General features: G+C 46.2%; 1 protein-coding gene across 1 annotated transcript in view; it reads left to right on the forward strand.

The window, feature by feature from the left end:
* The window catches only part of LOC126176327 (uncharacterized), a 148,041-nt gene that overhangs the window by 105,581 nt on the left and 16,800 nt on the right, over positions 1 to 25,660 (forward strand). Inside the window, exon 5 of the mRNA XM_049923478.1 lies at positions 1,066 to 1,311. Within this exon, the coding sequence (XP_049779435.1) occupies positions 1,066 to 1,311 (246 nt within the window). The remainder of the gene's footprint in view (positions 1 to 1,065; positions 1,312 to 25,660) is intronic.

Raw genomic sequence — 25,660 nt, forward strand, 5'->3', positions numbered from 1 at the left:
GAGAGTAAGACAGGGTTGTAGCTTCTCCCCGATGTTATTCAATCTGTATATTGAGCAAGCAGTAAAGGAAACAAAAGAAAAATTCGGAGTAGGTATTAAAATTCATGGAGAAGAAGTAAAAACTTTGAGGTTCGCCGATGACATTGTAATTCTGTCAGAGACAGCCAAGGACTTGGAAGAGCAGTTGAACGGAATGGACAGTGTCTTGAAAGGAGGATATAAGATGAACATCAACAAAAGCAAAACGAGGATAATGGAATGTAGTCAAATTAAGTCGGGTGATGCTGAGGGAATTAGATTAGGAAATGAGACACTTAAAGTAGTAAAGGAGTTTAGCTATTTGGGGAGCAAAATAACTGATGATGGTCGAAGTAGAGAGGATATAAAATGTGGACTGGAAATGGCAAGGAAAGCGTTTCTGAAGAAGATAAATTTGTTAACATCGAGTATAGATTTAAGTGTCAGGAAGTCGTTTTTGAAAGTATTTGTATGGAGTGTAGCCATGTATGGAAGTGAAACGTAGACGATAAATAGTTTAGACACAAAGAGAATAGAAGCTTTCGAAATGTGCTACAGCAGAATGCTGAAGATTGGTAGATCACATAACTAATGAGGAGGTATTGAATAGAATTGGGGAGAAGAGGAGTTTGTGGCACAACTTGACTAGAAGAAGGGATCGGTTGGTGGGACATGTTCTGAGGCATCAAGGAATCACCAATTTAGTATTGGAGGGCAGCGTGGAGGGTAAAAATCGTAGAGGGAGACCAAGAGATGAGTACAGTAAGCAGATTCAGAAGGATGTAGGGTGCAGTAGGTACTGGAAGATGAAGAAGCTTGCACAGGATAGAGTAGCAAGGAGAGCTGCATCAAACCAGTCTCAGGACTGAAGACCACAGCAACAACAAGTTCAATAACTGTCACCGTGGCAGTTTCTACAGAACTCTCCAATCGCGAGTCCTACTCTCACGTGGCAAATTTCGTTAAATCGAATCAAATACCAACTGCCCTCAAGGTCCAGTTTAGGCCTGCTCGTGCCCCGAGTGTGACGTGCGGTTCGGTGGGCAGGCCCTGGAGACGCTGAGCGGGCTGCGGCGGCTGCCGCTGGTGGGGAACCCCGTGTCGTGCTGCGAGGTGGGCGAGCTGCGCGCCTGGGTGGAGATGCGGCGCGTGTCGGTGATCCGCAGGGAGCTGTCGGTGGGGCCGCTGCCCACCTGCGCACAGCCCGAGGGCCTGCGCGGCCGCCCGTGGACCGCCGCCGCCGGACACGACGCGTGCGTTCAGCGGCTGGACGTGGCCGCCGTCGTGGGCTGCGTGCTGCTGGCGCTGCTGCTGCTCGCCCTCACCGTCGCCGCCGCGCTGCTGCTGCTCAGGAGGCGCCGCAGGGCCGCGCGCCGCCGACGCACACAGAGCGCGCTCAGGTGAGCCCACCTCTGTGTTGTCGCCTGTGGTCAGCAATGCGTGCTGCCCGAAAGTCGCTCTGACACTATATGTGGGGCAGCGGCGCCTCTGTTACGAGAGCCTGAAAACTATTTCTGCGATCAGCCAGAAAACGGTGGAGGACATACTTACCGTAGTTTCCACTCTGCAAGTCCACATTCTTGTCCAGCCCACTGACAGAAATATTTCTATTCTCTATTGCATGAGTGAACCGTGGATTTACTTTCAAAATCTTTTCTTAGAGAATTTACTTTATTTACTAGCGATTCATCAAGAACAATAACACATTTAATCACAATATGTGAGCGTGGAAGTAGTTGCCAGTGGGTAACTGATGAAAACAAATTTCATTCAACAAATGGAAATTTTATCCCTATAAACCTTTTCCCTTTTAAAAAAATTAAAAATTATAATCAGAAAGCCCCCTCTAAATATCAAGTTACAATTTATTCAGAGGCAGAAATAGCAAGTATGAGCTTTCGGGCTGAGAACCTTGCCGCTCCCTTTTAACACGGCCGTAGTCACGACCGCTCACAACAACCTGTGAAAGACTACACTGGTGCAAATCTGCAACACACCAAATTACTTTAAAGTAAAAATTTTAACAACTCACACAAACACAGAAAGTATGCACCCCGTAGGAGGGATGGAAATGGTACAAAACATTCACATTAAAAAAAATTTCTTGCCACCGAAAGTGCAACTTATTTTTAAAAGAAAACGCTTACGGTGGAAGGGTGGCAACTTTATATACTAAAATGACCATTTAAATAAAAACCCATGAAATGCAGTCTTACATAAAATGTACAAACGTGCTCTACGTTACACATATACCGCCTCTCAAGATGATAGACAAGATAAAAAACATACACTCCTGGAAATTGAAATAAGAACACCGTGAATTCATTGTCCCAGGAAGGGGAAACTTTATTGACACATTCCTGGGGTCAGATACATCACATGATCACACTGACAGAACCACAGGCACATAGACACAGGCAACAGAGGATGCATAATGTCGGCACTAGTACAGTGTATATCCACCTTTCGCAGCAATGCAGGCTGCTATTCTCCCATGGAGACGATCGTAGAGATGCTGGATGTAGTCCTGTGGAACGGCTTGCCATGCCATTTCCACGTGGCGCCTCAGTTGGACCAGCGTTCGTGCCGGACGTGCAGACCGCGTGAGACGACGCTTCATCCAGTCCCAAACATGCTCAATGGGGGACAGATCCGGAGATCTTGCTGGCCAGGGTAGTTGACTTACACCTTCTAGAGCACGTTGGGTGGCACGGGATACATGCGGACGTGCATTGTCCTGTTGGAACAGCAAGTTCCCTTGCCGGTCTAGGAATGGTAGAACGATGGGTTCGATGACGGTTTGGATGTACCGTGCACTATTCAGTGTCCCCTCGACGATCACCAGTGGTGTACGGCCAGTGTAGGAGATCGCTCCCCACACCATGATGCCGGGTGTTGACCCTGTGTGCCTCGGTCGTATGCAGTCCTGATTGTGGCGCTCACCTGCACGGCGCCAAACACGCATACGACCATCATTGGCACCAAGGCAGAAGCGACTCTCATCGCTGAAGACGACACGTCTCCATTCGTCCCTCCATTCACGCCTGTCGCGACACCACTGGAGGCGGGCTGCACGATGTTGGGGCGTGAGCGGAAGACGGCCTAACGGTGTGCGGGACCGTAGCCCAGCTTCATGGAGACGGTTGCGAATGGTCCTCGCCGATACCCCAGGAGCAACAGTGTCCCTAATTTGCTGGGAAGTGGCGGTGCGGTCCCCTACGGCACTGCGTAGGATCCTACGGTCTTGGCGTGCATCCGTGCGTCGCTGCGGTCCGGTCCCAGGTCGACGGGCACGTGCACCTTCCGCCGACCACTGGCGACAACATCAATGTACTGTGGAGACCTCACGCCCCACGTGTTGAGCAATTCGGCGGTACGTCCACCCGGCCTCCCGCATGCCCACTATACGCCCTCGCTCAAAGTCCGTCAACTGCACATACGGTTCACGTCCACGCTGTCGCGGCATGCTACCAGTGTTAAAGACTGCGATGGAGCTCCGTATGCCACGGCAAACTGGCTGACACTGACGGCGGTGGTGCACAAATGCTGCGCAGCTAGCGCCATTCGACGGCCAACACCGCGGTTCCTGGTGTGTCCGCTGTGCCGTGCGTGTGATCATTGCTTGTACAGCCCTCTCGCAGTGTCCGGAGCAAGTATGGTGGGTCTGACACACCGGTGTCAATGTGTTCTTTTTTCCATTTCCAGGAGTGTATTTCAGGAATTTGGCCTTTACACCTTAAGCAATAAATTCGTTAACACCGAATCCGACAAACATGGCAGAGGCAGCTATTAACATAGGACACATTGATAGGGAGATTACTGAACAACCCGAACCGCAGATTGCTCTAACCTGCCCCTACTCCACAAGGCAAAAACGGACCACTCAATTCATAAATAACCACCTCCCCGCGGGTGGGCAAACGAAGAAGAATGGTGGGACGACCCCAAAACAAAGCGGCTGGTGACCTCACCAAGAAAACAAGTAGAATTTAACAATTAAATGAAACAACATATCTCCAGTCACTTAACTTCTAATAAACTGCGATTTCTGGCGAAGACATGGCGCAGCACCCCCAACGCTCCGCCAAACCGTTCGTTGCCAGCCGCTTCAACGGACGCAGGAAGGAGCGCCGATCTCCCATCTCACGGCGTCGCAGCTCCCACCGGCCAGACCGATGTCGTGGTTTGACTGCTGTTGCTCTCGCGTCGACCGCGAAGCCACTACCCCTTTCTATACGGCGCGGCCCACTGGACTCACGTGGGGACCACACATGTGCCGACGCTCAAGATGGACAAGTCATCTTGTGTCTCAGTGCGCGACCGACCAACCGATCGATCCAACCGCCAATGACCGTTGCCCGAGCAACTCGAGCAGACTGGCGGCCCAACGCGCAGACTCAGATGCAGGAACTCAGCCCCGACCGGGCGACCACTAGCTGAGTTCTCTTACCGGCGGAGTGGCAAGACTCTCATTTGACGGCCTTAAAGTTTGATCCAAACTACAGACATACTAGCACTCCGACGACAGACAGACACTAACTGCCGCACAAATGCAAACGAGAGACAGACCAGCAACTGGTAACGTGAGACTGACCCAGCCTCACTCCGACTGACCAACTGACCAGACTCTCCGCCTAGCGAGCTCATAGCGCCCCTTAAATGCTCGTGAGCAGGCTACCTTTCCCCTTTTCCACCAGAGGGAGACACGAAAGCAGCGATTGCCACAGCGGCGCCAGCACCAGAAAACGGCGGGCGACTGCTTCACACTACGCCCTACGGCGCGCTCTTCAAAACAGCAAATTTTACCACGGCTCAATCAGCGGGATCAGGAACTATGATTATAAATGAAGATTTTGAGTTTTAATTGATAGATATATTTGATCAACTTCCACACGCACAACGTAGTAAAATTCCTGAGGATAATACTAATAATTAGATAGAAGGAAAAGTAGTAAGTGGATATGGAATGAGGGTAAGGAATGGAAGAATAATTAGATAGAAGGAAAAGTAGTAAGTGGATATGGAATGAGGGTAAGGAATGAAAGAGGAAGCCGCCTGGTAGAATTTTGCACTTAATCATAGCTAACACTTCCAGAATGAGATTTTCACTCTGCAGCGGAGTGTGCACTGATATGAAACTTCCTGACAGATTAAAACTGGGACCTTTGCCTTTCGCGGGCAAAAGATGATAGAGCACTTGCTCGCGAAAGGCAAAGGTCCCGAGTCCGAGTCTCCATCCGGCACACAGTTTTAATCTGTCACGAAGTTTCATATCAACGTACACTCCGCTGCAGAGTGAAAATCTCAGTCTAGAAACATCCCCTAGGCTGTGGCTAAGTTATGTCTCCGCAATATCCTTTCTTCCAGGAGTGCTAGTTCGGCAAGGTTTGCAGAAGAGCTTCTGTGAAGTTTGGAAGGTAGGAGACAAGGTACTGGCAGAACTGAAGCTGTGAGGACGGGTCATGGGTCGTGCTTGGGTAGCTCAGTTGGTAGAGCACTTGCCCGCGGAAGGCAACTTCGAGCCTTGGTCCGGCACACAGTTGTAATCATTCAGGAAGTTTCATAGCTAACACTTGCTTTAAGAATCGTGAAAGAAGCTTGTATACCTGGAAGAGGCCTGGATACACTGGAAGGTTTCAGATAGATTATATAATGGTAAGACAGAGATTTAGGAACCAGGTTTTAAATTGCAAGATATTTCCAGGGGCAGATATGGACTCTGACCACTATTTATTGGTTACGAACTGTAGACTTAAACTGAGAAAACTGCAAAAAGGTGGGAATTTCAGGAGATGGGACCTGGATAAACTGAAAGAACCAGAGGTTGTAGAGTGTTTAAGAGAGAACTTTAGGGAACGATTCACAAGAACTGGGGAAAGAAATTCAGTAGAAGTAGAACGGGTAGCTTTGAGAGACAAAATAGTGAAGGCAGCAAAGGGTCAAGTAGGTAAAAAGACGAGGGCTAGTAGAAGTCCTTGGGTAATAAAAGAGAGATGGAATTTAATGGATGAAAGGAGAAAATATAAAAATGCAGTAAATGAAGCAAGCGAAAGGGAACACAAACGTCTCAAAAATGAGATCGACAGGAAGTGCAAAATGGCTAAGCAGGGATCACTAGCGGACAAATGTAAGGATGTAGAGGCTGGTCTCACTGGGGGTACGATAGATACTGCCTACAGGAAAATTAAAGAGACCTTTGGAGAAAAGAGAACCACTTGTATGAATATCAAGAGCTCAGATGGAAACCCAGTTCTAAGCAAAGAAGGGAAAGCAGAAAGGTGGAAGGAGTATGTAGAGGCTCTATACAAGGGCGATGTACTTGAGGACAATATTATGGTAATGGAAGAGTATGTAGATGAAGATGAAATAGGAGATATGATACTGCGTGATGAGTTCGACAGAGCACTGAAAGACCTAAGTCGAAACAAGGCCCCGGGAGAAGACAACATTTCATTAGAACTACTGACAGCCTTGGGAGAGCCAGTCCTGACAAAAGTCTACCATCTGGTGAGCAAGATGTATGAGACAGGCGAAATACCCTCACTCATACTTCAAGAAGAATATAATTATTCCAGTCCCAAAGAAAGCAGGTGTTGACAGATGTGAAAATTACATAACTACCAGCATACTAAGTCACGGCTGCAAAATACTAACGCAAATGCTTTACAGACGAATGGAAAAACTGGTAGAAGCCAACCTCGGGGAAAATCAGTTTGGCTTTCGTAGAAATATTGGAACACGTGGCGCAATACAGACCCTACGACTTATCTTAGAAGATAGATTAAGGAAGGTCAGACCTACGTTTCTAGCACTTGGAGACTTAGAGAAAGCTTTTGACAATGTTGACTGGAATACTCTCTTTCAAATTCTGAAGGTGGCAGGGGTAAAATAGAGGGAGTGAAAGGCTATTAACAATTTGTACAGAAACCAGATGGCAGTTATAAGAGTTGAGGGATATGAAAGGGAAGCAGTGGTTGGGAAGTGAGTGAGACAGGGTTGTAGCTATCCCCGATGTTATTCAATCTGTATATTGAGCAAGCAGTAAAGGAAACAAAAGAAAAATTCGGAGTAGGAATTAAAATCCATGGATAAGAAATAAAAACTTTGAGGTTTGTCGGTGACATTGTAATTCTGTCAGAGGCAGGAAAGGACTTGAAAGAGCAGTTGAACGGAATGGACAGTGTCTTGAAAGGAGGATATAATATGAACATCAACAAAAGCAAAACCAAGATAATGGAATGTAGTCAAATTAAATCAGGTCATGCTGAGGGAATTACAACAGAAAATGAGACACTTAAAGTACTAAATGAGTTTTGCTATTTATGGAGCAAAATAACTGATGATGGTCGAAATAGAGAGGATATAAAATGTAGACTGTCAATGGCAAGGAAAGCGTTTCTGAGGAAGAGAAATTTATTAACATCGAGTACAGACGTAAGTGTCAGCAAGTCTTTTCTAAAAGTATTTGTGTCGTGTGTACCCATGTATGGATGTGAAACATGGACGATAAATAGTTTAGACAAGGAGAGAATAGAAGCTTTGGGAATGTGGTGCTACAGAAGAATGCTGAATATTAGATGGGTAGATAACATAACTAATGATGAGGTACTGAAAAGAATTGGGAAGAAGAGGATTTTGTGGCACTACTTGACTAGAAGAAGGGATCGGTTGGTAGGACATGTTGTGAGGCATCAAGGGATCACCAATTTAGAATTGGAGGGCAGCGTGGAGGGTAAAAATCGCAGAGGGAGATCAAGAGATCAATACACTAAGCAGATTCAGAAGGATGTAGGTTGCAGTAGTTACTTGGAGATGTAGAAGCTTGCACAGGATAGAGGAACATGGAGAGCTGCATCAAACCAGTCTCTGAACTGAAGACCACAACAACAACATCCTACCTAAATACATTACTGGGTCCTAAATTTTTTATTTGTATTGCAAATACTGCAGCTTCTCTTGTTATTACTACAGGTGTGTTAGTGCTACTACTATTTCCACTATGGGCATTACTGAGTTTTAGTACCTTATACAACATGATTCTTTTATTACTGTGTTACTTGAGATTACTTTTATTTATATGCTACTTTATCTATACTTAAACTAATCTACACTACCTGCAGCGTTACAGGTGTGCCCCCCCCCCCCCCCCCCGAGCTAATCCCAGTGGGCATGCCCCTGGCACCGGGATGGCCCAATATGTGGGATCGCTGCAGTTCTATCCTAGTGGATTATCTTATCCTACATCTAACCTAATTCTTATTCCAACTGTCATATCTGGTGCGTCGCTGTGACCGAGCGGTTCTAGGCGCTTCAGTCTGGAACCGCGCGACCGCTACGGTCGCTGGTTCGAGTCCTGCCTCGGGCATGGCTGTGTGTGATGTCCTTAGGTTAGTTAGGTTAAGTAGTTCTAACAAGGGAACCTCCCCATCGCACCCCCCTCAGATTTAGTTATAAGTTGTCACAGTGAATAGGCCTTGAAAAACTGAACACAGATCAATCGAGAAAACAGGAAGAAGTTGTGAGGAACTACGAAAAAAATAAGCAAAATATACAAACTGAGTAGTCCATGCACAAGATAGACAACATCAAGGATAGTGCGAGCTCAGGAGCGCCGTCGTCCCGTGGTTAGCGTGAGCAGCTGCGGAACGAGAGTTTACCGTTGTGCGCATTCTTTTATCCTATGTTTTACTCATGGAAAGTATGTTCGTATGTGAGATTCCGGCCGGTTCTTCCTCCAATCATACGCTATCCTCCCACTTTTAATAACAGACTGGTTGCATAACTCGTCCAAATAAAATTTTTCATTTCGTGTTTCGAATACTTTGTAATAACAAACTTGTTGTATAACTCGTCCAAACAAAATTTTCCATTTCTTCTTTCGAATACTTTTTCGACTAAGTCTCACAGGGCCCCAAAGTCAGTGGGGAGATTCATCGTCTTGAGCTGTATCCTATCCACAGTGTCCATCACCGAGAAGGTGACGTCCCTGCCATACTCATAGCCGATACGCACCACATGCCTTATAGCTGTAGTGAGGACAGTCAGCTCCTCCAGGCGCGCTAATTGCACAGCGTGTTCTAGGTTTGGGAATACCTTAAAAGGGTCCACACCCAAACCTCTCTGGAAAGATGGGTCTATTGGCAAATTTGTACTACTCATAACGTTAACCTGCACTTGCTCTTTAGTGACTATATCATTGTGCCTTGTCATCAGAAGACTCCCTACCACAGTCCGCAGCTCGTGGTCGTGCGGTAGCGTTCTCGCTTCCCACGCCCGGGTTCCCGGGTTCGATTCCCGGCGGGGTCAGGGATTTTCTCTGTCTCGTGATGACTGGGTGTTGTGTGCTGTCCTTAGGTTAGTTAGGTTTAAGTAGTTCTAAGTTCTAGGGGACTGATGACCAAACCCTACCACAGGATGCCCTTTTGGTTGTTCATGATCTTCAGGCGACCTTAGCCCCGGCTTGAAGGAGAGGGAGCATCTTTCTGACCACCAGGGTCTGTTTGCATAGATACATCCTTCATTACCACTCTTTCACTCTGCGTCTTTGTAAGGTTTTGCATAAATTCCCTAAATCTGCTGGCTCTCAGTGCATCTCTCAACCTTTTGCTCCGGGACTTTCTTTTAGGCTTCCTGTCTTTGGGTGTAGCCTCAGCCATAATGAGTTCTGGCAATGAGCCTCTGCTCTAGGATCCTGTAGGTAGGGCAGTTTTTTCCGGTGGTGTTATAGGTTTTCTTCCCTCTTCGCATGCAGGGGGTGCATATCCCAGTTCTGTCGCAGTTTTTCCTTACATGGTCTTCAGCTCCACATCTGGAGGAAACCGGCTTCCGTTCGCAGTGCTTACGAATGTGGTCTAAGTCGCCACGATTGTGGCATCGGGGAACTACTAAGTAACCCCTCATATTGATGGCATGAAAGCCCATGTATATCCTGCCCATAGTGGTGAGCCTGCGCCAAATTTTCGCAGAGACCTCGGCAACGTGATGTACGACATCTCGTTCCCGGGGTCCAGTTCTAATACGCAGCTTAAACTCGTTTTTAAATGTTTCCAGGTTCATGTCCTCAAAATTTTGTTGACTGGTTGTCTCGTAAATGTCATTTTCTTTTAAAGTGAGAAGTACACCATAAAGAATTACCAAAGGGTTCCGCTTCTTGGATGGTTCACAGTATATTGCTTTGTTTAATTTTGAGTGATTTAAGATTTTATTCCGATCCTATTCCATGGCGACATCCTCTATAACTACATTTTTGTCACTGTTACTTTATTTATTTTAATTTTCTCTTTTTCAGGGTTTACGGTGGTTGTAAAAATCTCCTGCACCTTTTTAATTTCATAACCGGGCAAGGGTCTTAAGAAGACTGCCGTGTCCGGTCTTTTCGATACTTTGGCGATTGTTTCTTTTGCAGTCTGTGTCTTGGTGGCTGCTTGCGCGGCCACTCCAGCCCACGTTTTTATTGGTTGCTTACGCAGCCCCTCATTCTCTTTCTCTAATTTCTCCACCCGCCCCTCGAGCTTCGCAATAGCGATGTCCCAGGCGGCGGGTTAATTTTAGATTGCCAGGACTGCTGCCTGACTAATTTTCCCATGCTTAACACTAGAGTCCAGTATTTGATTAATTCTAGTGTGTCTTTCAAAAACAGTTTATTCATCCTGTCCCAGGCCCTCTTCTGAGGTAGGAACAGTGAGCATCGAAGACCTCGTAAAAGCACTCGTGTCACTCGCCTCTTGATCAGCCATTGTGAAGAGCAGACGAGTGAAAATTGCACCATTAAAAAAAAAATTCTTTATTTCCACAACAATACTAATTATACATATTAACCCACCTCCTAACATGATTAGTGGGACATAATTGATACATGAAATTGGGTTATAATGCAGCTTAATATTACAGTTATGTTAGTGAACTACAGTTTAAACTACTACAGTGTGTTAGTTTTCTACAACAATGGGAACTTTAATTTAACCTACTTGTTAATTATCTAACCTAGAATGACTACTAACTGCAGCGTCACAGGTGTGCCAGTAAAATACAAACCTACTTAGAATAGCCAGGCTCCACGAGCTAACCCCGAGGAGCATGCCCCTGGCACTGGGCTGGCCAAAGTTGGTATTCGCTGCAGTTTCCTAAATTAATGTCCTAAATCTAAGCCCTACAAAATACTAACTTAACCTACGTCATAATCGGTGCTTCAGTCATAATCGGTGGTATTGACCCCACTCCCCCTAGTCCCGTACGTGGCGGTTTCCAACTGATGGAAGTCGGCCATTCCACGTACAGGCGGTATGGGAATGGGATCTGGTCTCTATCGGTTGGTCTATGAATTGGTACCTATTCTTGGTCCCTCAGGTATTCTGTTAACACTTTCCGTGATACCTGATCTGCCAGAGCATTGAAAATGTGAAAAGTGTCTTCTTGTCTGAGTAGGTGGTATGTGTCATTGTTCGGAAGTCTGTCTCGGAGTGTTGTCGCGACATCATTGAAGAGAGGGCACTCGAAAACCACATGGTCGGGAGTTCCCTCTGCCACGCCACAGTCACACTCGGGGGTTGCCCTTTTCCCAAACTGACATAGATATGTCGGATAGGGTCCATGACCAGTGAGAAAGTGAATAAGTCCTCGTGTAGGTTCAAAGTATTTCATACCCCCACGCTCTTTTACGTCAGGTAAGAACTGGAAGGTTCTTCTCCCCGTTTCTTCTTCCTCCCAAGCCCTCTGCCAAAGTTCCTCCCCTCTGTTTCGTATTTCTCTCTTATCCTCCACCCTCACATCCATGATCTCTATTATTTTCTCCCTGTTCCCCTTTTTGGCCCAGTACCATGCCGCTTGCTCATGTATCTTGATATCTAGCGGGCAGAGCCCCATTATGACTAACAGAGCTCCCCCCAGTGATGTTCTGTAGGCCCCCACAGATCTCAGAATCATGCTTCTTTGCACTCTTCTCACTGTCATGGCGGGCACGACCCGCGTGAGCCTGTGCGCCCAGACTCCCAAGCCGTAACCCACTACTGAGGTTAGAATACTATTGTGATAAAGTTTTATGAGATGAGGAGGGAGATGAAATTTATTATGTCCAATGGAGATGAGATTGTTTAGAAGTTGGAGAGATCTCTGGGTTACGGTGTCTATGTGTTTCCCGAAGTTCCATCTCTCATCAATTATGACTCCCAAGTATCGCGTCTCCCGTCGCCGAAGAACTGGTGAGCCATCGATTCTAACAGTGGGATTCCTGATTAGCTGACCTTTTAGCAGTAAGTATATAGATTTACTCGGAGATATTTTCATCTTTGTCTTTTGGCACCACTGGTGCAGTTTCTCTATGGCCCTTTCGATCTTTGGTTCGATGTCTTCTCTGCTGCAACTGCCGACCAGCAGGAGGAGGTCATCTGCGTAGGCTATCACCTCTAGCACTTCTTCACTTTGCTGTAGTCTGTCTAGCAATGGTTCCATATGGATGTCCCAGAAAAGGGGTCCCAGAACAGAGCCTTCAGGACACCTTTTGGTAATTACTTTCCCAATTCTCTCGCTAGGGGATGATAGCCATACCTCCCGATCCTTACAATAGCTCCTCAGACATCCATATAGCGGCCCTGGACACTCATTCTCCCGCAGACAGGAGAAGAGCGAAGGCCATCACAGGTTGTCGAAGGCGCGACTGATATCCACCATGATGCCAACTACGTACTTATGCAGGGTTGAGCCACAGACCTCAGCCGCCAGAGCGATAGCATCAGATGGCGACCACCCCAGCCTGAAGCCGAACTGCCTGTCGCTCATCCCGCATAGCACCTGCTGAGCCGTCAATCTGTCAGCCAGCAGTTTTTCCAAAAGCTTCCCAAACAGGTCCAATAGGCAAATTGGCCTGTATGATTTGACTTCGGCCAGGTCTTTTTCTGGTCCCTTTTTTATTATGACCACGTTCACGGTTTTCCACCTCTTGGGGAACTTCCTTTGTCTGAGGCACTCGTTAAAGAGGTGAGTTAGCGGCGCGATTAACTGGGGTGCCAGAAATTGCACCACCTCAGCCTCAATGCCGTCTGGTCCTGGAGCTTTCCCTCTTTTCAGGGATCTTATTTGTGCAGCCACCTCCTCTCCCGAGAAGGGGTAGACTGCCGTGTCGTTGTTGTATTCTTCTAGGTCTGTATCTCGCAGTTGCTGCTGGCTTACGGTTTCTCCATCCACAATGTCGTCAGGCAGCAGGGACCGGAGAAGGACCTCTGCAGTCTCCTGCCAAGATTCCGTCATCCCGTCCCTCTGCCTGACTGTTGATAGCTCCAGGGGAGAGCGGATTTTTTCCCTCACTAATTTATAGGGGAGACCCCATGGGTCTAAGGCCAGCTGATTCAACACGTAGCTCTCCCAGCTACGCATTCTTACTTCGCGTAGTTCCTTCTGAAATCTCTGCTTGGCCTCCCTAAATTGCAACTGCCATCTTTGCCTTTCCAGACAGACGACACTGCGCTGGTAGTTCCTCCTTAGTCTCCTGACAGATTGACGTAATTCCTCTAATTCGGACGACCATGGTGACGGTGAGGCCGCCATGGCCTTCCTCCTGGTTGGTACAGCGGCCCTCACCGCTCTGTGTACTGCGCCCACCAGTTCCTCAGCCCTTTCGTCCACGTCTATGTCCTAATGTACGTCACCTTCCGGTAAGGCAAGAATGTCGCACTCCCTTGCTAGGCGTTCCCAATCTGCTTTGTTGTAATTGAATTGTACTTCCCACCCCATGATCCAGTGGCACTCCCTTTCACCTAGAGTGAAAGTTATTAAATTGCGCACGACTTTCCAGCTCTGTATGATATTTGCTGCGTTTGGAGATGTTAGGGTTACGTCTATGTTCGTGCCCTATCCTCCCGCTGCTGCGTAGGTAGGAGGATTGCCCGGCTTGTTGGCCACCACGAGCTGCGAAGCCATGATAAACTCTTCCACTTTGTCTCCGTTTGTATCTCTGGTGCCGGTGTACCACAGGGGGGGGGGAGGGGATTTTGCATTAATGTCAGCAGTTATGACTATCTTCCGTCCCCGCAACGACGTGGTAACTCTTGCCAGATGTTCTAAATGCTGCTCAATCTCGTCTCCATATTGGAAGTACGTGTTTATGAGAATAATTACTCCCGCTGGGGACTGAAGCTCCATGACGTTGCAGTGACTAGTTGTGAATTGTGAAAGCGTGGTGACCCTCAGAAGTTTATTTGTAACTGCTATCGCCGCTCTTGGGTCCTCCCCTCTGTTGACAATTTGCCATGTTGCGGCAGCAAAAGCTATTTTTCCAGCTTGGGAGTACGGCTCCTGTAGGCAGAGCACATCCAGTCTCCGCTCCTCCACCTCTTTACGGAGCTCCTGCAACACGAGTCGGCTATTGTGCGTGTTTAATTGTCCAATTGTTATTTCAGTCGTCGTGGGAAGTATGTGTGCATGTGGTCGTCTGGCCAGGTCTTACTCCAGTCGAAAGCAATTCGTCCGTTTGCCAGTACAGCCTGTTCGTAGATGTCCTTGAGGTCAAACTTCTCACCACGTCTCTCGAAGACTTTCTTCAGCATGTCCCGCAGGGCTCCGAAATCAGTGGGGAGATTCACCAACTTTAGCTGAATTTTGTCCACAGCCTCCATTACCGAGAAGGTTACCTTCCTACCCTCTTCATGTCCTACACGGACCACATATCGTAAGGCAGTGGCCAGGGTAATCGGCTCTTCCAGCCTAGCCAGTTGCATCGTGTACTCGATGTTGGGGTACACCCTTAGCGGGTCCACAGGTGGCAATCTGACTACTGGAGTGCTCTGTGTTGTGGACTTCAGACTTGTACTTGTGACTGCGTTTTCTTGAATAGGTTGGGTTTCTTTAAGTTGCTTTCCTGTTGGGATTGTTACAGTCATAGGATGCCCTTGCTGCTTCAGATGGACTGTCGGCTTCGTTCCCCGGCGTTGAGGGGCGGGATCTATGCCCATTACGGAGAGATCTGTCTGTATACTGCTGTCAATCATGTAGGGCTCTGTTTGGATGGCCTTGTCTAGTGATTCTGTCTTAGTGGCGCCCGAGAGAGCCATCAAGAAATTCTTAAATCTGGTTGCCCTTATAGCATCCCGTCTCCTCTTGCTCGGGGATTTGCACTTTGGCATCCTGTTTTGTGGGCTGTGATCAGCCATAATCGATTCGAAATCAATCGTTGCTCTAGCATCCGATATGTTGGGCAATTACGTCCCGTGGCTCCACATGACTTTTTTCCGCGGCTTTTGCAGGGAATGCAGACCGCTGCTGCTTTGAAGTCTTTGCGGTTGTGTCATTTGTGCCACACTTAGTACAAGCCGACTCCCTGGTAGAAAGCCTTAGAATGTGGTCCAGGTCACCACAGTTGTGGCAGCGAGGTACCACGATGTAATCCCTGACGTTGACCGAATGGAAGCCAACGTATTATCTGCCCATTGCCGTGATCTTTCTCCAGATTGGTGCCGTGACCTCGGCAACGTGATGAACAACATCACGCCCCCGCGGCCCCGTCTTGAATCTTAATTTGAAACTGTTTTTAAATTCTTCCTCATTTACGTCATCAAAGTTTTGCTCTCTTATTGTGTCTGTTAGTTCCTCATCGGTCATTATGGTGGGTACATTATAGAGGGTTACTAGGGGATTTCTCTTCTTTGGAGGTTCACACTTGACTACTGAATTTAATTTTTGTTTGTTCAGTAACTTATCTTTGTCCTCCTCTGATGCAACCTCCACAATTACCGAGTTTTTACTTGGTTTAATCCTCTTTATTCTGATTTTGTCTTTTGCTGGATTGATGGTTTTCGTAAATAACTCCTGAATTTTCTTCACACTGGTGTCTTGCCCAGGCAAAGTCCTGAGAAAGACCGCAGTGTCTGTTCTCTTGGCTACTTTGTCTATTGTCTCTTTAGTTGTGTTTGGCTTGGTTGGCGCTTGCGCAGCCACCGCCGCCCAGGTCTTGACCGGTTGGTTCCGCAATCTGCTGTTTTCCTTCTCTAACTCTTCCACCTGGCCTTCAAGTTTTGCATGAGCAATGGCCCATGCTGTGAGTTCATTTTTGATGATAGAGCCGCTTGGCTTATCTTGCCACTTTTCACATCTTGCTCTAAGAGCAGTGAAATTCTGGCGTGCCTCTGTGTCACTGTTTCACCCTCTGCCTGTCCCAGCTCGTCCTGGAGAGAGGGATCAGGCGCAGTAGAAGCGCGTTTCGACGCACACGAATCACTCGTTTCAATTGTCGCCATCATGAATAAACGAGTGATAAAAGGTGGGAGCCCGTCTCTTACCCCGGACCGGCTCCTCTGGCATGGCGGGGGGGACAAAAAGGCAGCTCGGCCACCGGCCTCGCCCCAAGGCCAAGGGCACTCTCGAACTGCAGGGTTCAGCGCGCTGTTGCCAGCGCACTGGTCCCCATCGGTGGCTCCGTCATCGTCGATTTCACCTGACGCTCCTCGGCAACTGCACCCCGCACTCCGGAGAGGTGGATGCACCTCTCGCCCTTCGCCGCTTACTAGCCTGAGCTTCCACCTGTCGGCCAAGGACCCACTCCTACTCAGGTGGTGCGTCGGTCACCCAGTCGTTCAGCGGTCTGGACCCATCTAACCTAGCCCAGGCGCTATCACCATCTCCTGGGTTTGGCAGAACACGCCCCGGTTACCCAGGGGCGCGGCGAAGCACCCTTGCCTAATCGCCCCGCGATCCCACGCCGACAAACGACGTCTCCGGCATGCAGAGCACCTGCTGGTCTGTGCCCTGCGAAACAGAGAGGGACTGATGTTCGGTCCCTCGACACAGCTCCCCCTGTGCCACGCACCCTTCGCTTTCGCATCGGGTTGGGTCGCAGCTCTCCCTTTTGTCGCAAGGCAGAATACCGAGCTTAACGTCTGGCACCACGGGAAGGCGGAAAGAGCCACTTGGGAAGGAGAGGCTATGAGAGACGCATCACTTCCCCTTGTGAGGACTGCCGCGGCACGCCCGACTACAAGCGATACGCCCCAGTGCGAGCCTCCGTGCCTTACGGCGCGCCGGCAACGGGCGGGCCCGCGCCGAACGCGCCGTCAAGCGACCGACCTCACACCATTTGCACGCGGTTCTGGTATCATACAGGTGGCACACTAACAGTTATTTCCGCGAAATTTAAGCGATCGAGGACAGTGTACAGTCCTCGCGAGTTCACTTCCTATTTGTACCGAAAACATGAGTTTAGTCGCAGTCTGGCTGTGACGTCATCCGAGGCAGCGCATACTCCGGCGTTTGACTGACGCGGACCTTACAGTAGCTGGGTGCGAAGACTGGCCTTTCAGCCCGTATTTATATACGGGCGCAGCGTACGGCCAGGGGCACATCTGCTGTTATTCGCTCTATGTCCACGGTAGCAGCGTCTAAACGGCCGCTTTCTCAGACCCATAATATTTTATAACACTGTTGTGTATTAATTTAGAAGCTTCGTAATTTTTTGTATGAATCGAATCAAGTTGGCTTTAATCCCAGAAAAAGATTTAGCTCGCCTGCATTTAAACTTTACCGTCTAGAATTTTTATTATGGAACAGTAGAACATGACCTCTGAACTAACTTTAAGAGACCTTGTATTGGTTATTATTCACATCAAAGGCTTGAAACTTGTTATAGCGTTATTATTTAATGAGTTTAACCACATGCTGTAATCAGAACTTTCTAGCATTAACATAACTCATACTTATGTACTATAAATACTGACGTTTTTGTTCCAAATTTGGTTTACAGTTTATTACTCGAAAACTATTAGAACGTGGCTCAATGGGGTCATGTAGTTACTATTTTTATGTTGAACTGAAGCTTCATACAAATTTTTGGTTTTCTAGCTTGATTATTTTGGCTCCACTTATTTTTCGTAAAATCGTGGATTCTGACTAAAATCTTGTTCCGATCAACTTGAAACTCGTACCAGTTAATTTTGACATACATTTGCACATTCTGACCAATTTTTGGCTTTCTAGCTTCATTATTTATCGCCACTTATTTTTCGTAAAACCATGTGTTTAGGGAAAGATATTCATCTGATCAGTCTGAGTTTGACAATTTGAACATTAATATACTAAAGCACATGCTGACTAAATTTGGAAAAGCAACTTTAACTTTTAATTTCATTCTTAATTATGGTGCAATACTTGTGTGCTACGCACAGACGCGTTGTGGTGACGTGGCGCTACTAGCAGTGAACTGGGGTAAGTCCCGACATACTCGCTCGCCTCTGTATTTCTCAAATGATGCAGCGCTTGTTTCGCCACAACTGCCAACCTCTCTCACAAGGAACCCCTCGAGTGCGAAGTAGCAAAAGCCCGATGATGTTTACGCCATTCGACCCACACATCCAGCCTCCCATGCCACCACAGTGTTGGCTGCCAGTGGCAACAGGGAGTTAGACTAGGAGGTATCCAATGGTGAGCACAGCATGGGGCTCCGGAGCGTAGTTGAACTGCTTCTACTCCGTTCATCATAAGAATAAACCTGACGAAAACAAACAGACGCGATGACTGGTCAGCAGCCGTAGCTCTCGTACACTGGTGTTGTTCCGCTCTTGGAAGTAGGTCCAAATTATGTATTAGATTCCTTATTACTATGCCACTGTAAGTGAAACTTTAAGACATTCTGATATCTAAACAGCCATCAACGTTTTTTCTTAGTCATACTTTAGCTGCGTAATTTTTATTTCAAAAATCGTGTACAGTTACAGTGTCTGTAACCGCTTCTTGTGCTCTGATTGTCCCGCTGCTCATACGTACCGCGAAAATGGGTGACGCTGCTTCCTGCTTCGCAGTGAAACGCGCGTGCGGAACACCATTAATGGCTACATACAAGTTGTTCTTAATGTTTTTCACAACATTACAGAGAAAAATCAGCTTTGACGTTTTTCAAGACACATGATGTATGAAATATATGAAAACATATCTAAATTATACACTACTGGCCATTAAAATTGCTACACCACGAAGATGACGTGCTACAGACGCGAAATTTAACCGTCAGGAAGAAGATGCTGTGATATGCAAATGATTAGCTTTTCAGAGCAGTCACACAAGGTTGACGCCGGTGGCGACGCATACAACGTGCTGACATGAGCACAGTTTCCATCCGATTTCTCATACACAAAAAGCAGTTGACCGGCGTCGCCTGGTGAAACGATGTTGTGATGCCTCGTGTAAAGAGGAGAAATGCGTACCATCACGTTTTCAACTTTGATTAAGGTCGGATTGTAGCCTATCGCGATTGAGGTTTATCGTATCGCGACATTGCTGCACGCGTTGGTTGAGATCCAATGACAGTTAGCAGAATATGGAATCGGTGGGTTCAGGAGGATAATACGGAACGCCGTGCTGGATCCCAACGGCCTCGTATCACTAGCAGTCGAGATGACAGGCATCTTATCCGCATGGCTGTAACGGATCGTGCAGCCACGTCTCGATCCCTGAGTCAACAGACGGGGACGTTTACAAGACAACAACCATCTGCACGAATAGTTTGACGACGTTTGCAGCAGCATGGACTATCAGCTCGAAGACCATAGCTGCATCACAGACAGGAGCGCCTGCAATGGTGTACTCAACGAGGAACCTGGGTGCACGAATGGCAAAACGTCATTTTTTTGGATGAATCCAGGTTCTGTTTACAGTATCATAATGGTCGCTTCCGTGTTTGGCGACATCGAGGTGAACGCACATTGGAAGCGTGTATTCGTCATCGCCATACTGGCGTATCACCCGGCGTGTGGTATGGGGTGCCATTGGTTACACGTCTCGGTCACCTCTTGTCCGCATTGACGGCACTTTGAACAGTGGACGTTACATTTCAGATGTGTTACGTCCCATGGCTCTACCCTTCATTCGATCCCTGGGAAACCCCACGTTTCAGCAGGATAATGAACGGCCGCATGTTGCAGGTCCTGTACGGGCCTTTCTGGATACAGAAAATGTTCGACTGCTGCCCTGGCCAGCACATTCTCCAGATCTCTCTCCAATTGAAAACGTGTGGACAATGGTGGCAGAGCAACTGGCTCGTCACAATACGCCAGTCACTACTCTTGATGAACTGTCGTATCGTGTTGAACCTGCATGTCAGTTCTAGTGTAATATATTTGTGCAATGAATACCCGTTTATCAGTTGCATTTCTTCTTGGTGTAGCAATTTTAATGGCCATTAGTGTAAATTATATTCCTAGCGTAATCGGTAACCTCGCAGGTTGGTAACCGAGTGGAGTGGTGAGCGGCGATCCGAAAACCATTGTAATCTACAGTTGGTTTTTGTTTGGTTTGAATACCTAAATTATTTAAATATGAAATGTATCAAATATCGATAATTAACTCCTACTTAACCATCATTTTTTCAAGAAAAAAGCAGGACTTCTAGTTTCTAATTACGTATCACATGCAGAATTCGGGTTTTCATTGCAAATACACAATCTTAATTATCGATATATTATAAAAGATTGGTAAAGACTGATGAAGTCAAGAAAACATTATACAATTAAATTTTCTCGAGAAAAATGAAAAATAAAACACTTTTTGTCTGAATATGCCCATTGTTTTATAGGACAGAAAAATGAAAAATAAAACTCCCTTTGTCTGAATATGCCCATTGTTTTATAGGACAGATGTGGTCTCATACGAGGCAGAGTGATAAGCGTCGTAGAAACACAGAAAACAGTAATTTTCACGGAATCGAGCTCACTGTACGAATGCTGTATTTTTACAGTAGTCACCTTAACACTGCAATCTGCACCTAGTAGAATCGATGTGGAGGCAAGTTAAGGGACATGTCACGGGAAATAACAAGGCTTTTAAGCTGCCAAACTTACTGGAACTAATGCACGAAGTTTTGTGGCGGGACACTGCCGAGCGATGACGAAATGAAGAACAGCACGTCATATAGCAGGAGGAAATATGGACTTTTTGTGGCTTGAGATTCTACTGCTGATCGTCTCTTTATCAACGTAGCAGCACTGACATGGAGCGCATGCCTCGGAGTCCGATATAGAAGTTCGGAGATTACCAGACGACTGACCGTTCCACCTTCTCTCAGCGGATGGTTCGTTGGTTTAAAGGGTGGAGGGGGTGGGGGGGGAGGGAAGGGACCAAACTACTTCGTCAACGGTCCCTCGTTCCTATACCTCGAGGGAAAGAATAAAACAAACAAGACTTACTTCACAAAACCTGGAGAAAACAAAACCCACAAGAACTACAGAACGGAAACAAACATTAAATCCCAGCAGAACGCTTTTCATGTAGAAAAATTATCCTTGTTGAAGTCAGGAATTTTCATCACTCTCATTTTTAATTACAGTACCATGTTAGCTACGATCGACAGCTTGTTATGTTTTTCAGCAGATCACCTAAGAAGCGTATCGCCTGAGTTTTGCCATTATTTTCTTCTGTTAAAAAATCAAATGACATTCAAGGCTACATTGTTCTGCGCTTGTCTCTTTTTACGTCTTTATTACAACTGTTCACATCACTGCAGGTTAGTTGGACCAGTTGGCTAGCCTGCACTTTCGAAGTTAAAATTGCGCCGGTAAAGCTGTCGTCCCTATTATCGCTGAGTCGATGTACGCGTAACGCACGGCATAAAACGTATCCTCATTATCGTACTTGACTGTACTCGGGACAGCTTGGCTTCCGCTCCACGTGAAACGAGATCCAATGAGGTTCCAGCAAACGCGGGAGAGTACATAGCTTAATGTTTACATGAAGTTTACTCTTATGATGAACGGTGTATAGTCAACGAATAACTTACAACAGTGCTACAGTGCTGCTGGTGTTAATACAGAACAGAGAAATGGGAACGATAAAGAAAGCAAACATTCCATTACATCTACAACAACAATTGCCGAAGTTGAAATTTTTTCAGAGAGGAACCTATGTGATAGACAGAGACACGGATTTAGAAGGGCCGTGTCCGCCCCGTTAACTGAGTGGTCAGCGTGACGGACTGCCGTCCTACGGGCCCGGGTTCGATTCCCGGCTGGGTGAGAGATTTTCTTCGTTCAGGGACTCGATGTTAGGCTATCTTCATTTCATCCCCACCCGATGCGCAGGTCGCCCAATGTGGCGTCGAATGTAGTAAGACCTGCACCAAGGCAGCCGCACCTGCCTCGCAAGGGGCCTCCCGGCCAATGACGCCAAACTCTCATTTCCATTTTCCAGAAGGGGAGTGGAGGGGACTGGTTGTACACTGAAAGCCGAGCACTACTTGTTACAAAAGTTTATTAATTTGCAGTAGCCCAACAACGTTTTTTATACCGTGCCCTACCATTTCATTTATTTTGCTAACGGCAAGTGTTAGTCTCTACCTTTATTTAAGGTCCAGCAATCATTAGTTAATCAGTTCCAACTTACACTGAAATGCTGGTACTCTAACATTCACTTACAAGAGCTTATGCCAAGACAATACTCCAAAAAATTTAAACTACGATATTAAAACAATTTTTTGAAACAACCTCCATTGAACAAGTTGAAATTAAAAACTTGCGTAAGCTGAAATTAAAAACAACTCAAGACATTACAGGAAGACAGTCCTTTTACAATAATCCCTAAACTAAAAATTCCAGGGGGCACTTGCCATTAAATTTCCACATGCTAATCAGTCTACCAAAAACATTTACGCGAGTACTTAATAAGAAATAATTTAATCAAAACTTACGCAGAAAATGATCAGCTTAAGTTCTTACGTGATCGTATACAGTTAATTAACAAAAGGAAATGCAATTTATAAAATTCAGTTTACCGAGAACAGTTACCAGCATATTAACCTGAGAGGTCTCCACTATTTCCGGTAATTGCTACACTGTGTCAATACAGACAATCCTCAAACAAGAAAAATTCCAGTGCGCTGTACAACCGTACGCAATGAAATGTTACAATAACAGAATAGAAAACCTTGTATCAAAGTACCATGTTCAGACTAACCTTACTTGAAATTACTTAACATCTACCCACCCCTTGACCCAATCGTGCCTTTGTACTATTCGTACCACACTTCTCAGGCCTGACTACCAGGACAACAGTCCCTCTTGACCAGTACAGCAGGTTACAGCTCGTGCCTTATTTCCACCAAACCAAATCAACATATTCGTTACCGGCACTGTTCATATTTCTCCCTCTCTTAAAAGATCAGCTTCACAACACAGTTCTACTAGGTTCTACAACAAGATCACTTCATCCGGTGAAACCGAAACCAGACCCCTCGTTTTCAGTGACCAAAAGTTTCAAAAGTTCCGAGCCATGTAACTCACCATTATTGTTGGACAGGGAACCACAAATCCCGTCTCCAGTGAAACGTATTAAAGGACAGTCGTTGCCCAAGGAGCTGGTACTAAACACAGTTACGTACTTGGAATATCATCCGCAACATATGAACAGATTTTGAATAAGTCCGCAGTAATATGACCGTTTAGTGCATAAGACAAACGACGGGTACTGAGTGAAGGACTTGTTACAAAAATCGGTGTTCGTGTGCGTTTCGAAGATGCTCGACACGATTTACAGGGTGTGCGTGATAGTGGCCTACTCTGTCATGCACATCAAATTACGGGCGACATAGATTACAGTAATTACAAGGGAAGCAGTGGATGGTTGCACAACTTTTAACAGTCCTACATAATTGTAAGACTCAGTTTTTACAGTTTCTAACACACAATTCAACAAAACCAGGCGTTTTGATTTCACAGAACGGGCATACGATTAGTGAAACTGAACAGTTCAAAATTCTAGATGTTAAGATAGATAGTAAGCTGTCGTGGAAAGCCCAAGTTCAGGATCTTGTTCAAAGACTTAATACTGCCATTTTTACTATTCGGACTGTATCAGAAGTGAGTGATCGTTCGACACGAATATTAATGTACTTTGCTTATTTTCATTCGCTTATGTCGTATGGTATTATATTTTGGGTTAACTCTTCCCATTCAAAAGGATATTTTTGGCTCAGAAATGGGAGGTTCGGGCAATAAGTGGGGTAAGTTCACGAACCTCTTGTCGACCCCTGTTCACGAGTCTGGGTATTTCGACATATATTTCTTACTGTCATTTCTTGTTAACAATATTAGCTTATTCCCAAGAATAAGCAGCTTTCATTCGGCAGAAATCAATCCTGCATTTGGATCGGACTTCCTTAACTCTTGTGCAAAAAGGTGTGCAGTATACTGCTGCATCCATTTTCAATAAGCTACCACTCAAATTCAAAAATCTTAGCAGTAATCCACGCTCTTTCAAATCGAAACTGAAGAGTTTCCTCCTTCTGTCGAGGAGTTCCTTGAAAAATTAAGCTGATTCTTATTGTATTGTTGATTGCGTTTGCTTAAACTTATGGGCTGACTTTTTTCGGGTTCATAAACAGTTATTTTTATCTGTTATTACATTTATGTTGTAATTTCATGTACTGACACGTTCCATGATCTTGGAGATTTGCTCCTCAATTTGGTCCTACGGAACTTGACGTGTAAATAAAAAATGGATAAATAAATGGAAGACGTAGGATAACGAAATTTCAAACACAGCGTCAACTCAACGATGCGCAGCAAACTGCACAAACTTATTCCATCCTTCAGTGAGGAACTTGTTTTCAACTCCGACCAACCGGTACTTGAAGAGGAAGTGCATATGAAAGGAAGCCTGGAAATGAGAAGTACCAAGACAGCTGTATCAAGATCAGCTAACATCAGTGGCTTGGCGCATTCATATACAATCATGCCGACTCTTAATCTGGAAGGTAAACTGGCTGGACAGTTATTGATTGTGCTGCCAGAACTTTGAGGAGCTCTCACCTGTGCGATTATTTCACATGCGCGTGATCTTGCAAAGGCAGTAGGGAATATTTACGTCACAGCAAGCAAAAGTGGGAAAGTGGGCGTAAGAGAACTGCTTGATTCCTGGTCCGCGTATGAAAACCATACTACTTGTGAGCAGATTTGCCCCCCCCCCTCCCCCATGAAAAGTCTGTGAGATTGCAGTTCATGCCACCTGGATCCACTGGACACATTAAGCCTCTGTATGTTTGTTTTTTCCGTAGCTATAAAACATTTTATCACACTATCTGCAGCTACCCCTTAAAGGATAGCCACTTTCACGATAAGCCTCATGACAGACTGTTACGCATTCAGTTGCATGTCATCACATTACATCAGTTCCCATCACCCCGCTACACCAACATGATTCTGTATGCACTCTTTAAGACCTCCATGAACGACCTGCACGGTTTGTAATTCCGATGGACTTCGCCTTCGGTCTTGATGGTGCCAAGTTTTGAGATCAATGTGGCCCCCATTTCTCATTCGGTGTTCATGGCGCAAGTTAATAGTTTTTTTGAAAATTTCTTGAATCTCGACAATATCCATTTTTGAAGCGTAATACATACTTCCCATAGAAGGTTGATCTCTGCATCTCATGGACACTCATTTTCTCTCGCCCTCCTGATGCACATCGTGATTCGTTAGCAGCTAATATGTTTCTTGTTATAACTGTTAACACAACACTTTCAAAGGAGCCTTACTAAATGGGTTCAAATGGCTCTGACCACTATGGGACTTAACATCTATGGTCATCAGTCCCCTAGAACTTAGAACTACTTAAACCTAACTAACCTAAGGACATCGCACAACACCCAGTCATCACGAGGCAGAGAAAATCCCTAACCCCG

This window comes from Schistocerca cancellata, chromosome 3, assembly GCF_023864275.1.
Source record: "Schistocerca cancellata isolate TAMUIC-IGC-003103 chromosome 3, iqSchCanc2.1, whole genome shotgun sequence".
Classification (NCBI taxonomy): domain Eukaryota; kingdom Metazoa; phylum Arthropoda; class Insecta; order Orthoptera; family Acrididae; genus Schistocerca; species Schistocerca cancellata.